Source organism: Melanotaenia boesemani, chromosome 22, assembly GCF_017639745.1.
Source record: "Melanotaenia boesemani isolate fMelBoe1 chromosome 22, fMelBoe1.pri, whole genome shotgun sequence".
NCBI lineage: Eukaryota > Metazoa > Chordata > Actinopteri > Atheriniformes > Melanotaeniidae > Melanotaenia > Melanotaenia boesemani.
Window position 1 is genome coordinate 3579928 of NC_055703.1, and position 17813 is coordinate 3597740.

The following is a 17813-nucleotide window of genomic DNA, read 5'->3' on the forward strand; positions in this document are numbered from 1 at the left end:
AATCCACCGCGCCCTCCTTGATGCCGTCTCGGCATGAAATCTGAATCTGAAGGTCTTTATTAGCTTTATTGGTGGCTTGCAACCGCTCAGTGTGGATCAACTGACACACGCACACACTGATTGGCACACTCCTCCTCTCCATGCACAATGCACGAGGCCTACCCAAAGAAAACCTGAAGCAGCGGGACATTTGGTAGAGAAGATGGCTGAGGACATTTGGAGTTTACAATGGTTAGACAGATATACTGCGCTCAAACACAGCTGCCCAAAAATGATTGTACTTCAGAAAATGTAACGTTAGCCTGTTGAGCTAAATGTTAACACTGAACATCCTGCACCCTGAGTCAGCAAATCATGTTAGTAACACAGCAAACAGCGTGATTAAGACGAAATGCAGAGGCTTGAGATCGGCTAAATTCATGGTCCAATGACAACACTTTCTTCTGCTGTGTTTGTGGTTTGTTTGTTTTTGTGTCGCTTTGTGCAGACGTTGCTGCTCCGGTAGCTCTCCGTCTGTCTGCCTCCTCTCCCTTCCTTCCTCTCGTCGCTTCTTGAATCATGACGGTGTGATCAGCTGATCGTCTCTTGTTTATCATTAAGCTCGTGTTGAAAAGGAGGAAACTAGCAGGATGTTGACATGAAATGGTAGCCGGTTTCAGTTAGACAGCCTTTTGTTTGCATTTATTTTTTTTATAATATTTATTTTTCACTTTACTCTTGTGCTGTTTGAGCGCCTCGGGCATTGCAGCGCTCTGCTGCAGACTCCTCCCACAACACGAGTTGCAAACACCTCAAGTTAGACTGAAGAGTCGCGGCTAAATAATCCACCAGCTCCCAGAGACACAAAGAGATAAAACGTTATAAACACACACAATGCTTTTCCTCGCCAAAGACCAGAACTCAGTTAAAGTGAACAACCAGGATTTAAGAGACTCTGGACAAACAGCATCACTGCCATCTGGTCTCCACGTTAGTGGAGAGTCTCTCCCTGCTCTATATGATGTGGTGAGGGTGGTGTGAAGGACGTGGCTACAGTCCAATGTTTCACCACTGCTACGGACCTGTGGTCAAGCTGTACTCTCTGTCCATCCATCCATCCGTCCATCTGTCTACATAAAAAATTCACATTATTATAGTGACAAAAAATAATTGCGGTAAATAATCAAGATCTCAATTTCAATCAAAATAATCCTGATTATCATTTTTGCTATAATCGAGCAGCCCTAGCTATACATGACAATGCTTTGGTTGTCTTTACCCACAATGCCCTGTGTTGTAGTCTACCGGAGACGGTGCGGGCAGACGGTGCCGGGAGCATCATTTAAAAGAGGCATCGACCTGTTCTTAGCCATCCATTGTTCGACTTTGATGATTAACACTTAAATCAATTGGAGGCAGAGAAAACGAGGGCTAGTTCTCAAATTCACTTTAGAAACACCAATGACGATCCCGAGACATGAACCCAAAGATAGTATATGATAGTGATGGCACATTCAAGCCTAAAAGGTTTTTCTTTATAAAAACGACCTGTTCATTTATAGCTGTTCATTTCAAAGCAGTAGAACTTAGCAGCATATGACTACATGTTCCAGGTAAAAGGAATATATGGACCATTTTGACCACGTAACAGCAAAAGTAAGACAGACGTTAGGATTTTTAAAAAGTTTTTGTGATTTTAGTTGTGCTTTGTTGATGCTTGGTAGAGGCTTTTAACAGTTTCTTCCAGTGAATTTGGTATGCTACATGCTAAGATTGGTGCTTCTTGTGCTGCATGTGGATTGAGGCAGGTCCTCTGGATGCAATCCAAGTGTAACATATGCTGGATGGTGTTTATTTCACCAGGTAGAAGAGGCAGACCTAACTGTTCCTCAGCTCAGCTGGCAGTGGTTCGATTCTTGGCTTTTAGTGCATGGTCTATAAAGGCCACCGGACCCACAAAATCATTTGGAAAATTACCGCGATTACTTGGATTTCTACAGCAGCAATAATCTTCTGTGCAACCTGCAGTGAAGAACCTAGAAATAAAGACATCCTGCTGCAGCATGTCTGGTGTGATGAGGAGAAGGTGAACTTACCAAAAGATAAAGTACCCTTGGGTTTGGGTGGGATGGGGCCAAGGAATCCAATGTTGTCATAGAAATTATGGATTACGCTGGGATTTAAGTGTGGTCCTATAGACAGATGGAGACAGAAGGAAACCAAAGTTAACTTGATGGATGTGAATTCCCCCTGAGGATCAATAATCTGATCAGAGTAAAGAGGTGGTTCTGGATGAAACCAGGATCTGCTCTATAATACAGAAACATGTTCATGATGAAGAGCTGCTGCTTTACAGTGCAGCATAAGGGACAAAATTAACATCAGCTGGCGGCAGGGATGTGGGAATGAAAAAAGATTTTATTGATATCATTGTCATCAAATTCTGGCTATCGATCCGCTTCTTTATCGATTCCTTTATCAATTTCCTGACCCATTTTTTTAAGAAGAAAGATTTTAGATATTTGATGTCTAAAAAGAGTAAACTGAGTTTAGAATCTTTGTCAACTCCACACAATGTAAAGAAAACGACTCGGATCAATAATAAAACTACAGGTCTGCTCTAAAAAGGGTAAATAATGCATCACTCAACATAAAAACTGCAGACGTTCACATGAAATCAACCAAGAATGCAGTAAAATAAACACTGCATGCTGTGTTGTATCTAGAATTTCTGGGAGATTCTCCGTTCTTCCTCCAGACTCTGGGACCCGGATTTCCAGCTCTTTGGACCACCAGCTCATCTTTTGACGTTCAGCTGCAGGGTCGTCTGGACTACAGGAATAGGACATGTTCAGGTCCAGGATCCGTCTGGAAGCTCTAACTCCAGCCTCAGTCCACTTCTTGTGAAGTTCCCCCACATTTCTGAACGGCCTCTTCCGGACCATCCTCTCCAGCTGCTTCATCCCTGCTGCTTCTTCCACCTTTTTCTTCCACACTTTTCCTTCCACTCAGCTTGTTATTGATGTGCTTTGATGCAGCACTTTGAGAGCATCCAGCTTCTTCTGCAGCCACCTGCTGAGGCTTTTCCTCCTTGTGGAGGGAGTCAGTGATGGTTTTCTGCCCAGCTGAGCTGTCAGGTCAGCAACCTTCCCCATGATGCTGGATTCTACTGAAACAGACTGGAACCATTTAAATGCTCAGGAGTCCTTTGCAGGTGTTCTGGATTAATCAGCGACTAGACTGCAGCTCTTAGAGGTTACAACACTGAACCTTTTCACACTATTCTAATTTTCTGACATTTAGATTTCTGGTTTTATAAGCTGTAAACCATAATCATCAAAATTATAACAAATAAAAGCTTTAAATAGCTCATTTGCATAAAATGAGTCGATATAATATATTAGTTTATCTTTTTAAGTTGAATTACTGAAATAAATTAACTTTATGCCATGTTTTATTTTTTGAGTTTCACCTATATCTGAATAATTAATAAATGCTTTTGATATTTAGTATGAACAGAGGAAATATGATCATTTCTACCTGTCTACAGGTGGTCATTTTGACTGAATTGTTCTATATTTAGATTCCCGTTGTTCTGGATCATGTGGGAGAATTCTGTAAAGGGAGGTATGCAGAGATGGGTCGATGCTGTTAACATCATACGAGACCTTGTAGGAATAAACGTCCACATTATCAAGAAGAGCAGTGAAACACAGCTCAAAGGTTTCTGCAGACGAACGTCTAGCAGTTTATGAAGGGAATCTCCACACCTGTCAACCACAGCAGAAAGCAATAATATTTACAGGGTCATGCCAATCTTCACTAGTTACTAGTTAGTATTACTAGTAGCTCTGAGCCCGAGCGGATCAGCCTCACATGCGTTTTCCAGCTTTGTGCTGCAGCCTCTTCATAGAATAAAACCAAGTTTCTGCTCTCTGTTTGTGCCTGATGTCTCAATCCCTTCGTTACAAGTATTTCTTAATTTTATTTAATTAAATTTACGTTTATTATTTCTCAACCATTTTATTACTTGTATATACTTTTACTTGCCTTATTTCTTTTTTAATTACTTTATTATTTCTTAAATTTTTTATTACTTTTATTTCTTGATACTTTTATTCCATTTATCTACGTTTTCATTATTTATTTTATTTTACTTAGCTGTTTATTTCTTGTTTTATTATTTTTACTCATTTTATTATTTCTTAATCTTGTTATAAATTTTTTTTATCACTTTTTGTTTATTGTATTAAATTTCACTCATTCTTGAGAATTGGGACAAAACATGTCCTACACTATAAACCCAAGTTTATATAATAAAATCAATATTTCAGTCATGATTGACATACTTTAGAAGTTAAATTTGAGGGAAGTGTGTGTATACCTTTGTTATTGTTTCCACATATTTTTACTCTTTTTTTGTGAAATTTTGCTAAATGTATGGTCTCTGGTTAGAAGGTCCATGTTATTTTATTTGTCCTCAGCAAGAGTTCCAAGTATTGATCACTTAAAAAAACCTTTAAAAACTCAAGAACTATACATACATACACATCAAATTAAAAAGAAAGGTTGTAGATATATAAATGAACAAAGCTAGCATAACACAGTATTTTAAATGAAATCCTGCCTTTCAAAGTCTTGTTTATGTCAACTCCGTCAGAGGCAGAAGCCTGGCCAGCTGCATGGGTTTAATGTTCAGCTTCAGACAGAGCTGACGAAGTAAAGACAGTAAATCTGTCTTCATCCACCAGAAACAGGATGTAATTAAGGAAGAGCTGCTGGTTAATAACTCTACAGCTGCATCATTAACAGAGAGGATGCGAGCAGACCGGACCAGCTCATCTTCCAACCACAGACCCCAGGTCTTCCACTCCAGTCGCCATCATGATGTTTACTCACCGTTTGTTTGGCGGAGATCGATTTCTTTGCTCAGACAGTCGATGTCGATCTGCAGTGACCTGTTTTTGCAACGCAGCTGCTTCATTTCCTCAATCTGACAGAGAAGAAGAGAAATTAACCAGATTCGGGTCAGAAACATCCCAGTAATGTGCGACTGGTCCAACTGGACCAGAATCAACAGAATCCGGCCTGAATGAGTGGACGAGTCTTACAGAAGGAATCTGGGAGGCTGAGTTGGATCTCTCCAGTCGTCTCCTGGTCAGGTCGTTTTCCATTTCATTCACTTCCTCTTTTAGTTTCTCCAACTTCTTCTTCTTCACCTCCAACTCATGCCACAATCTCTCCATCCGAGCTTTCTGATGCACCAACAATGCTGAGGAGAGAGGAAGGAGGACACTTCATCATCATCGTAAACGTGAAGACATAATTCAACGGATGCTTATCATTATTTAACTAAAGCGGAAAATAAAGCAGAACTCAGAGACACAGAAGAGCATCCCAGTGGTCCCAGGAGACTGAACCCAGTTGGCCTTTGCTGCCAGGTTTAAATCAGAACCATCATCAACCTGACATATTTCCCATGAGTCTCTGTGACGACACTTCCCCTTTCCTTCACTATAAGCAGAATGTTCTGGAAGAGACGGAGCAGGTCAGAGAACAGGAACATGGGTCAGATCTGGGACAGGAAGTCATCTTCTTCTGCTTAAGCTGTTCTGTTACTAATACATGTCAGAGGAGGATGAGCAGCAGCAACAAGAGAAGATTAAATGAGTTCCCAAGAATTCATGGATTCGCCCTTTAAACATGTTTATTTATGTGTTGACAACATTTCAGAGAAGTTCTTTCTTGTCGGCTGAAAACCGACCAATCAGAGGATAAGCATCAACAACAGTCTCCAGATCCGGAGAGTCAAAACTCGAGTGAGCGAGGATCGTTTAGCCGAGCGTGCGGGACAGAACTGGTCACCGCCGCGAGGACATTGGTCTCAAGTACCTTGTTTTTCCCTCGCAGTGCAGAAATCCTCATGATGTCCGTTTTCACTGACATGGTGTTAAGCATGCGCATACTCCGTTCTCATGCGCGTGGCCGGTTTTCAAGCACACCTCTTTTAGAAACACTGTCTATTCAACTTGTAAATTCTGAAGCAGCTTGTCTTCAGCTACCTTTCCCCTAAACAGACTCCACAACAGACCTAGCGTTCACGAGCAGAGCGGATGTGTGACAGCAGAGTAGCTGCCGCTGCTGCTGCTGGAGGCAGCAATGCCGAAGAAGAGTTAAGAAATGTTGACGTCTCATTTTGAAGACGTGGCGGATCACCACGGCTGAGTCAATGTAGGGGAAACGCAGAGTTCCTCAGAGTGAACTTTAATTTCTTCTTAAAGCAGGACTAAAACTTTCCGGTTGCTCCATCAGACTGACGCAGAGTAAACTCAACTCATCTGCTTGAACTTTACAAACAACCTGACCAGGATGACATCTTGAATCTTGAATTGAGGATTTTTTAACTCACAGAGTGAAGTGTTTGCTGCTGAGCTCTGAGCTAACCTGTAAAGACAAGAAACATGTCAGAGTGGTCTTCAGCTCACCTTGTGTGTACGCTGCATCATCAGAGCCCATGCTGAGTCTTCGAGGCTCGCTCGGCCTGTCCCGGTGCGGCGACAGCGGGTCTGATAGGTGGAGGGGCTCTGGCTCCACAAAGTGGTGGTCTGTAGGCAGGCCGAGAAGGTTGTTGGGCTCAAACGTCGGTGACACGACTCCGGGGGACACGGCTGGGGGTTTGTTGGGGGAAACTGTGATTTTAAAAGTATATTTGGTGTTGGGCTGGGTCACCACCACGCGGGGCGAAGACGCTGTGCCCCCGCCTCCCACCGAGGCCCGGGACTTCGGAGGGTGGTGGTGAATGTAGGCGGGGCCCATGCTCACTTGCCCCCCCATATTTCTGGCCCACTGGGGCCCACCGCTGGTCCGCAGCACAGCTGTGGAGTTGCTCCGCTGAGGAGATTCAAGCTTGATCTCAATCTGGTTCTTGCGGGGGCCGGTGGAGATGTTCTGGATGTTGTACTGGCTAATGGAAGACAGGGAGGAGGACGGGGAGCAAGAGGAGAAGCCAGAGGAAGAGGAGGATGCCTGGCTTCCAGAGGAGGGTATAGTGGGCGCCTGGGGGTTTGTGGGGGAACTGATGGGCATGTAGACGTGAGAGGTCTGTGAGGTATGTGAGGATGAGGAGGAGTGCTGAGGGACAGACCAGGAGCTGGACAGGAAGGATGGCTGTGAGATCTGATAGATTTGCTGCTGGGGCTGAGAGGTGGGGCTGTACTGGGCCCGGCCCCCCTGCTGCTGGCTCTGCCGGCTCGTACTGGACTGACTGACGTAGGGACGGATGTAGATGGAGTTACCCTGAGGACTGCTGAGACCCGACTGCGGCCCGCCATGTATGTGCAAAGAAGTAGGCGTGTTGCGGCCCGTCTGAAGGTTGGGGGCCAGCGTCACGGTGATGGGGTTGAAGCGTGGCGTGTGCTGGGGACCCACCGTGGTTCCTTTCACACCCAGAGGGTAGAGTCCGAGGTGCTGGGGAGGCTGTGGCTTACGAGACGACTCCATCACGCCAAACACGTTGAGGGTGGAGGGAACCTGCACCGGGGCCGACTGGGGCTCCGGCTCAAAGAAGTCACTACTGGGGGCCTGGCCTGTCTGGAGGGGCCCGTCACTCATGCTGTGGGCCAGAGTCCGGCTGCCGTTCATTCTCACCGGGGCCACATGCACATTCTGAGACTGCACGCCCAGGTTCAGCTGGGTCATGTGATTTCGGAGCCGGGTGAAGCTGGGGTCTTCAGCAAAACTGAGATTCCCTTCTTCACTGTAAAGGTAGCCGGGACTGACCTGGGACAAGTACGCACAGCAGGCGTCTAAGTTGTTGTTATTCTGCAAGAAAGAGAAGGAAAGAAGTCAAAGCATAAGAATGATGTTTATAAAAGCAGAACATCATGAAGCATCAGGTCACAGCTCAGAGACGCAGTTCTGTCTGACGGGAGGAGGAAGCTGGGTGGAGATGGGGTTGTATGTCTAACACAGATGCTACGACTGGCCAATGGCATTTTTTACACACCACACTATTCATCTTTTTTATTTTTCTTCCATATGTTTATTGAAGTTTTACTGTTTATAATATATAAACAAGACAAATACAAACAGAACAAATCTCAGATCTGTACAGTCTGCATGGGCAGACAGTGTGTAAAGGCAAATAGAAATGAGGTCCACAGTGTTGAAGCCACCATAGAGTTGGTAAAAAGAATATGTAGAGTCCAGATTTTCTCCAACTGTTCCTTTGCAGAGTGAAGACGATGGGTCAGATATTCCAGAGGAAAACATTTTATTATGATCTTACGCCAGTTTGCTATATTGGGAGGTTTCCAACTTATCCATGATAAGAAAATATTCTTCCTTGCAGCAAGGATACAGGATTTGTACGTAGTACTAGAGCAAATATTTGTCTCATATCTTGTGAAACCTCTACCCGGTATGCCAGTTCTTATGCCTGGAATTATGTATAACGTGTATTTATCATTTTGACAGACTATTTTTTTCATTTTATTTCCTTTTTTTAAAAAGAAAATCCAACAAATAACAGAAATTTTTTTATTCTGATCTGAGCGTTTACATAAAACTAAAGAAAAAAACATGAGCTCTGAAACAGGAGCTGGTGGTGTTGTTTAAAAAAACCAAACCATGAGGCCATGTTACCGTAAACAATGAAAATATAAAGCTGCCATTAAACACGTAGAACTACGAGTTCCAAACACCATCCTACTACCTGGGAACTGGTCTCTCTTAGTATAAATGTCAGTAATCTGGGTTAGAATCAGTGCAGGGCACATCACCTTATCACATTCATTCATTTACACAATTATTTTATCGCGTTAACACTGTCTTTCTTTTTTTCAAACTCTGCTGCTCACTGGCTCTGAATCCATGTCCAGACAAGCCACAGATCACAGGAGGGATGGTCCTGGTCCTGGACTGGGATGGACTGTGGGTTCAGTACAGCCAGAAAGAGTTTTTGTGTTTGTAAATCAAGGTTTGACACCCTGTTAAAAAAAAGAAGATCTGGCTGTGAAATTCCACTTTGTGGATGTGAATAAAGGAATCTTTGTGGTTGTAACACAGATTTGTGTTAATAAAGAAAAACAGGAGCTCTTTTGCAAACATCTGTTCACGAATGTAAAAACAAAAACTATTTTTTAAAAAAGTAAACGAATAAAAATGTGGTTATATAATTTCTGTACAGACTAAACATGTCGTTTCCTTGTTACTGATCATGTCTTGCTCTGACTCTGCAACATGCAGCTGCTAGAAACAACCTCTTAAATTAATTCTGCACCATGTTGTTACTTGTTCTGAGGTAAAAAGACTCAGAATTAAACTAAATTATTAAACCAGTTCTGGAGTCTTGAGCTCTTCCGGGTAGCTGCCATGTTTCCTCTGTGGTACATGAGCCCAGTCCGAACTACCGAAGCTCCACCAGGTGGCGTACACTTAAAAAAATACTTTTATAAAAATAATAATTATCAGAAATGGGTAATCTTAGTTAACCCTTTAAACTACAAAACACTTTTTTGTTTAAAAAAGGGAGAGAGAGAGAGAGAGAGAGAGAGAGATACAGACAGACAGACAGACAGATAGATATGTTAAAGCTGGAGCTTTTAATCCCAGTCAGCATCAAACATGATGTTTCCAGCATCAGATGTCAGATTATGAGGTTAAAATAATGTGAAATGTATCAATAGGTATAGCACTATAAGGTGTGTGTGTGTGTGTCAGTGTTTTTTTCGTCAACAATGACGATGACTAATTTATTTATTTTAACGAGACGGTGACGAGCTAAAAATGAATCTCTGATGACGAAAACATGATGAGAGGTTTGTGAGATTTCGTTGACGAGATGAAAATGTTCAGGGCTGACTGTCCGACATTAAAAACGAAGCTCAATCTGTCAATCAGCAATGCTGCTGCACCTTGGCCACGCCCACCATCAGACGTGCAGTTTATTCTTTCATAGATGAATCATGGCGGCAGCATCGATGAAGGGGTTTAGTGGTCAGAAGCGACGAAACAATATATGGACATATTTTAACTATAATCCATCATAATTTCTCTGGCAGACCAGGTCAAGTTGAGCATGTGTTCCTCATCCTTTGCTCATATTTTAGACATGTGTATGTTCAGGGTGGAGTTTTACACTTCAGAAAATTCTCAGAAATAAAGCCACAGTTACCAAAGTAAGGATGTTGTTGCTCTTTGCTTTTTGGAGTAATTGATTCCACAGTTACTAGATCGTGCTCAGGGGTAATCTACTGGATTTTTAAGGGTTAATAGATATTGATGAGCCAGCCCTACCAGAAGGAAATGTCTAGTATCAGCCTCCCCTCACCTGCAGGACACACTGGGAGACAACACCCTCTGGGACTTCAGGGAACTTCTGCCGCAGGTCACGTAAAACCTGAATGTCAATCTGGTGGTTTCCCTGTGCCATTCGTATGTTGCCAGGTCAGGACAGACGTTCTGTTCAGGTCTGCAGCGTCAGTGATGGCAGCACACAGCCTTCATCTTTAAGATCTTCTGAGCTGAAAGAAAAAAACATGCAATTAAAAAAAATTTATTGAAAAAGAACCTTTAAGAAACTGGTTCTTCTCCGGTTCTTGGGGTGGGGGAGGTTGTGTGTGTGTGTGTGGTGGTGGTGGTGAGGGGGGGGTGGGGATGGGGGGCATCTAAATGCTGGATAAAATAATAAGCTGATGTGGTCTCTGATCATTTGTGGTTGTGCGGCTCATTATAACTGGGAACTTCAGAGAGACTATCATCAATGACAATAGGCCGCATTAATTTTCTTTCTCTCCACAATGATCCTTAATAAAAGAGTAAAAGAGGGAGGACACCACCTCTGACTGAGCCTGCTTTCCACACCACCATAATTCACACACTGAGGACAGAGGAGGGGAGGACATAGGTCTGGTATGGACTTAGATCTGCAGCGCTCCAGATCAGCTGATTCTCAGTAAACACAGAGATTAATCTGAACTTCTGTTAACGACGACGTCCCGCACTAATCTGATGCCTGTCTGAAGCAGAGTCTGCAACCAACCAGATGTCCTAAACACCTGCTCCATGGAAAACAATGTTTAGGGAAGGCAAACATACGGCCCGGGGGCCAAATCTGACCATCCAAGGGTCCAATCTGGCCCGCAGGATGAATTAGGTAAATATGAAAGTAATGCATAAGTTCCTTAGTTCAACATTTAAATTTAAATAAAAGTAACTATAATCTCTCATGTTTTTAGTTGAGGTTTACGGTTTGTGTTTAAATATAAAACATTTCCAGGGCAGGAGGAGAACTTGTTCCATCTTTTCCATCTTTATGACTTCATAGATGTGACTTCAGTTTGTATGATGAGGTCAGTCCATTCAGGTGGTCATGATTACTGCACAAAAACAGTAACATGTATATATACATTAAAAAAAAGAAAAAAAAAAAAAACTTCTAGATCTGGAAAAGTTACTCTGATCATCATGTGAAATACTGGATTTTTCACTTCCAGATACCTGGAATTAAATGTTTGCTGGCTTTATAGATCCATTGTCATCTGGAAACTGCAATGCATCTGTAGAGAGTTTTCATCTCTGATGGAGGAAACGTCCCACCCCATGCAGGACTTTTTAACAACACTGAGCAGCTCCTTCAGGGACAGGCTGCTTCACCCGCTGTGTGAAGGAGATACCGCAGCTCCTTCCTTCCTGCTGCTGTCAGACTCTACGGTCTGCACTGCTCCCAGCAGCCACAGTGGAAAACTAATAACGTACACAGACGTGCAATAATGTAAACTCATTGTGACTACATACGTTTTCTATATAGATTTTTTCTTATATAGACTTTTTATGTAGTTTTTGTTCTGTACAGTTTTTCGCTCTTATCTCTATAATTCTGTTTTTTACACCTGTCACCTTTGCTGCTGTAGCACCGAAATTTCCCCACTAAGGGAAAAATAAAGGATTATCTTATCTTAGATGTGAAGGATGTAAAATAACAAATAAAATATGTAATAAAATAATATAAATATTAGAAAAATTAAATTAAAATTAAATTAATTAAAATAATATAATTTGAAATTTTGTTTTAAAAATGTATGACAAACGTAATGTTTATAAAATGTTTACATTTCTATACATTTCTATACATTTTTATATTAACATACCTATTAATCAAATATTTTTGTACATTAAAAAATGTGTTAATAGGACATTGTGTATCATTTTCTGGTGTGTACTTGCCAAAATTGATGTCTGCATGTGTATATGTGTTATCACTGGTGTATTATGTCCTCTGCTAATGATATGACACATTCTTGTAAGCAAAGAATTTTAGATTTGTTCATACATATGACAGGTAAGCTGGTAGGGAAGCGCCATGAAGGTCAGCCATCTTTAAACTACAGCTGCCGGCAATGGACAATTAGCACATACTAGACAAGGTCTCCACTAACATCAAGCTGGTCTACGGCTAAGTCATTTAAACACCTGGGCCAGCCCGACCACGTCCCTGCTACTCATCCCTGCATGTCCCCTCAGGAGACCTGCTCTCTCCATCACAAGGACTGTGAAAATCTGGCCTGACGGTGCCTCTCAGCAGCTGCAGGACTGCTTCAGCACAACCAGCTTGGAGGTCTTTCAACATCAGGATTTGGAGGTGTTCACTGACAATGTTGTGTGCTACATTAAGACCTGCACAGACATTGTCATAGTGAACAAAAAGAAGCCCTGGATGACCCGGGAGGTTAACGACTGTTTAGGGAGAGGAACACTGCTTTCAGGTCCGGCGATTGGTGTCTTTACAGCACAGCCTGAGCCAACCTGAAGAAAGGCAACACAGAGGCAAAGGTTGACTACAGGAGGAGGATCGAGGAACACCTGCCCAGCAACAGCAGGCAAGTGTGGCAGGGGGCCCAGCATCTTGCCAACTACAGAAATAATGCTGGTGCTGCTGAAGGTGAAGCTTCCCTGGCAGAGGGGTTGAACCTCTTCTTTGCCCGTTTTGCAGTGGAACCACCTGAGTCGGCGATACGATGCCAAGCAGCATGCAGCAGCTTCATGCTCACAGTGGAGGAGCATGAGGTGGGGGCTCGCTGCAGGCTATCAACCCGAGGCAGGCTGCTAGACCCAATGCTCTCTCCGGTCGGGTACTGAAGGACTGCAGAAACCAGCTGTCTTTATCAAGATCTTCAACCAGTCCCTGTCTCAGTCTACTGTCCCAATCTCCAGCCTTAACGACTATCGGCCAGTATAGCTAACCCCTGTGGTGATGAAGTGTTTCAAAAAACTGGTTCGGAGCCCAAAACACCAGTTTGCCTACTGGGCTAGGAGTCCCACAGAGGATGCTGTGGCCACAGCTCTCCATGCTGCGCTTTCCCACCTGGAGCAGCAGGGGACGGCTGCTCTTCATGGATCAAAGATCAGCGTTTAATACCATCTGCCCCCACAGACAGGTGGCTAAGCTGACGTACCTTGGACTTGTACACTCCACCTGCCGCTGAATACACAGTTTTCTGTTGTACCGCATACAAAGGGTGATGGTGGCCTTCAGTCTGGCTGGCTCTCTGCAGAGCTGGGTGCTGAGTCCACTCCTCCATACCCTCACCACAGCTACTACGACTGCACTGCCACCCACCACAGCAACCCCGTCATCAAATTCGCTGATGATACCACCGTTATAGGTAAGACATTTAGTTCCCTGCCTCTAAAACAAAAAGGGTATCCTCTCTTTGCTGTGGACTGTAGGTCTGCAGTTTTAGATAGATAGATAGATACTTTATTGATCCCGAGGGAAATTCAAGCATCCAGTAGCATATACATACATTAAAGGTTAGTACTTGACATTAGGGGTTAGTACTTAAGCATAACTAGACTAATTTAAAATTAAATAGAGGCAACGGTAGATAAAGAAGGCAAAATGGTAAAAACTATTGTACACTCATTGTAATGTCTACTCAGCTAGATGTGCTGTGACGCAAAACCACACTCCGAGTTGGACCGAACAAGAGTCATTATTATGGTCTATGTACATATATACTGTACAGGTGATCAAGTATGTACATATGTTGACGGTGGTAGCCAAACAAGGTGCATGAGTGAAAAAGTGCAGGATGTGCAAAAACTGCTGAGACAGTGTTTACAGAATGGGATAAGAGCAAGTGTGCTTCCAAATGAGAAAAAGGCACATGTCCATGAAAACTATTCAGACTATGGTAGTGGTTGTGACCCCTGCGCCCTCAGCGAGATGTTGTACAGCCGGATGACCCGGGGTACGAAAGAGTTTTTGAGTCTGTTGGTGGAGCAGGTCAGGGACAGTAGTCTGGGGCTGAACACACTCCTCTGCCTGCTCAGAGTTCTGTGCAGAGGGTGAGAGGAGGAGTCCAGGATGGTCAGGATCTTGTCCAAGGTCCTCTTTTCTGCCACTGAGACCAAAGAGTCCAGCTCTGTGCCCACCACAGATCCTGCCCTTCGGATCACTCTGTCCAGCCGTGCTGCGTCCCTTTTCTTTATGCTGCCTCCCCAACACACCACAGCATAGAAAAGGACACTGGCCACCACAGTCTGGTAGAACATCAGCAGCAGTTTCTTGCAGATGTTGAACGACCTCAGCCTCCTTAGAAAGTACAGACGGCTCTGTCCTTTCTTGTGGATGGCGTTGATGGTCTCTGACCAGTCCAGTCTGCCATCCAGCTGCAGTCCCAGGTACTTATATGAACTGACCGACTCCACCTCCACACCCTCTATGGAGACGGGCCTCAGGTCTGATCTGTTCCTCCTGAAGTCCACCACCAGCTCCTTGGTTTTGGAAGTGTTCAGCTTCAGGTGGTTCGCCCTGCACCAGCCAACAGTCTTCCACCAAACTCCTGTACTCCTCCTCCTGTCCATCCTTAATACACACATGTGGAGGTGGTGTTTTAGGGGGAATACTGATTCTCGCTGTGCATGAAGATGGTGGTGGAACTGGGCCTGAGGCAGTGGACTGATAGACAAAGCTTCCTTTACTGAGGCGGTTATTCACTCAGCCAAAGCCCTGACCCACAGCTCCACACGCAGCCCTGCCATGCTCCATCAATGGACTCATTCACTGCTCACAAAATACCTCTAAACATCCAAATCAATTACAGCCTAAATAAATCCTGAAAACATAATGAACGGTGCTTGATACCACAACTGGTTTGGTATCCCTCTGAAAACAAAAGGGGTACACATCACAGGGAAAATGCCTAGAGTACACCAAAATGTCATGGCCACAGTGTCTTCATGGACAGTACGATCAGGGAAGACAGTGATGATGCATGTTGTGCAGAAAAAACAACGTGAACAGAATCAGAACCAGGTTTCTACTGAGCAGCTCAGCAAGAAGAGAAGTATTCTGGTTCAAAACCATTTTAAACAAATAAAATGACCGGTTGGCAGTGATGCTGCTGAAGGGAAGAAAAAAGAAATTCTCAGATGTCAAAACATCTTTAACAGAGTTGCATTTTAAACAAATAATGGTCACAAATAGTCTGGAACTCAAGTTACTCCACAACACAGTGAGTTGCTGTTACAGCCTGAGTCACATTTCTTTGCATTTTCTAGCAAAGTAAAACTAAAAGTGACAAGACATCATGACAGCTGCTGAAGACAGAGTGTAAAGTTCATCATTTTAACTTCTCTGTGCGTTCACATCGGTCCTTAAATGTGTCTAAACATTGAGTAATGAACGCTTGTTCTGTACTCTCAAATATTTTTTTTTTACACTGACGTTATTTCTGCAGTTACTGGCTTTTAAGCTATTCGCTAACGCTTTGTTAGGTTGGGATAACCACATTGATGTTATTGCTAACAGACAGCGCGCAACTTAAGCTAGATTAGCACAACTTTAGCAATGCAATGTAAATAAAAAGCATGACTGACGCAAAGAAGCACGACTCACTATCATGACAAAAGACAAGCGAAGTTAAGCTAAAACTGGAGACATAATTATTCCTAATTTCATGTCGTTATAAACGTACCTGTTGTAAAGCTCCGCGCTGCCCACCTCTGTAGGGCTGCCTGCCTGCAGCTACTGCTGTAGTTACTGACAGTGGTGAGGACTAAGGATTGAATGGAGTCCAAAGCGCCATCTGGTGGACAAATGGCGCAACAACATCAGTCTGCACGAGTCCAACACTTAACAGTTTTATGAGACTGTTTTATGAGAAATTAAAAATATGTCGGCAATTAATTGGCAAAACTCCGGCCAATTATGATAATTTTGAAAAGGGCTGTCATTGTCTGATTTAAATAGGCTGGCTGATCAATCGGTTGGACCTTTAGAAATGATTGTGTAAAAAGTAATAATAATAATAAAAAAAAACACAGAGTCCTGACTCTGTGAGTACAACTCCTGTTGTAGGTTAACTGACCAGGATGCAAAAAAGGTATTAAAAAACAATTAATATACAAAGATACCCAAAGAAGTGGTGATGCAGACCACCTCTGAGAGGTCCGACAGGACTTTTCACGGGTTACTAATATACACTCGTTCGTCAAGCATGCAGCCTGATTCATAACCTTTTTTCTACATTTCATTGTGACTGAAAGACTGAGAAACCCCAAGCCTTACCAAACCTCCCACATAGTGCAGGAATGCGTGGAAATTTTAGTCAGGACACTAGTCTTAACAAAAGAGCTTCTTCAGTGCTCAGAAAAGCTGCAACCTGCTGAATCAAAGTGATTTCCCACCATATTAATGTCACCAGTCTGACTAAAATAAACCCAGAGACTAACTGCAATGGAAACTTCAAACAGTTTTCAGGAAGACGGTATCAGAGCATCCTGACAGGTCAGATCAGAACAACACAGCTGATGTTGAAGGTTATAAAAAGATCATTGATCAAGTTTGATATCCTAAAGCTGATCATGTGAAACCACTGAGAAATTCATATTTTCAAGTGTGTGTGGTTTTCAGAGGTTCTCCACACACTGTACAATGCTGCTTTTCTTCTAGATCAGGGGTGTCAAAGTCATCTTGGTTCAGGTTCCACACAATCTAGTCTTCAGTGGGTGGTACCAATAAAATAACCTAGAAATCATGAAAACTCCACATTTTTTGGTAAGAAGAAGTACAAGTACATTATCAAGATGTTTACATTTAATGAACTATCCTATTCTGCCACTATCAGCTGATTTAGCACTTTGAACTGGACTGTGTCGGTAAAAGTAAGTATAGAGGATTTTGTTTTGAACTGGTGTATAAATAAAGCTGAATTGAATTATTTTTCCCTCTGTGGTATTTTTGGGAATGAGCTCTTCCTTGTTTTAGTTTACGTGTGTCTCTGCAGAGGGAGGACTTAGCCAACTATGAAATACAGAGTTTGTAGTGCACTTAAGGCCGTTTAAACAACTCTGAACCCGGTACACACATGCATACACGCATAATAAAATAAATAAATAAAATGAATTAATACATTTTTATTAATAGATGTATTGGACAATTTTATTGAAAATATTTTAATTGTGTTTATTTTACCATTTTAATAATATATATAATTAATCAATAATGGTTAACGTTACATCCACTTTTCTGTTATGACGGCGGGACATGGAGGCATTAGACTAGCCATTGGTAGGACATGTTCATCCGCCACTTCAGCTATCTGTCGGTGGGGTACATCCCATGCAGGGGCTCGTCTTCCCATGATGGTTCTTTCATTTTATTCTCCGACAGTTTCCATTGCCTGAGGCATTCACCATCTTCCTGATGTATTCATGGAGCCTGGATGTTTCATCTTAGATAGTGGCCTCGATGCCTAGTAGTCCTCGGCCTCCCTCTCTCTTTGTGCTTAGTGTGTAGCCTCTGGACTCTGGATTTGGGGTGGAACTGC

General features: G+C 43.0%; 1 protein-coding gene across 2 annotated transcripts in view; it reads right to left on the minus strand.

The window, feature by feature from the left end:
* tab2 (TGF-beta activated kinase 1 (MAP3K7) binding protein 2) overlaps positions 1 to 17813 on the minus strand; it is a 33236-nt gene that overhangs the window by 2185 nt on the left and 13238 nt on the right. For both annotated transcript variants that reach the window (XM_041975841.1, XM_041975842.1), the window contains exons 2-6: positions 10310 to 10502; positions 6465 to 7800; positions 5091 to 5251; positions 4879 to 4972; positions 2076 to 2171 (exon numbers count right to left, since the gene is read on the minus strand). In XM_041975841.1, coding sequence (XP_041831775.1) covers positions 2076 to 2171; positions 4879 to 4972; positions 5091 to 5251; positions 6465 to 7800; positions 10310 to 10411 — 1789 coding nt within the window. In that variant the 5' untranslated portion in view covers positions 10412 to 10502. The remainder of the gene's footprint in view (positions 1 to 2075; positions 2172 to 4878; positions 4973 to 5090; positions 5252 to 6464; positions 7801 to 10309; positions 10503 to 17813) is intronic.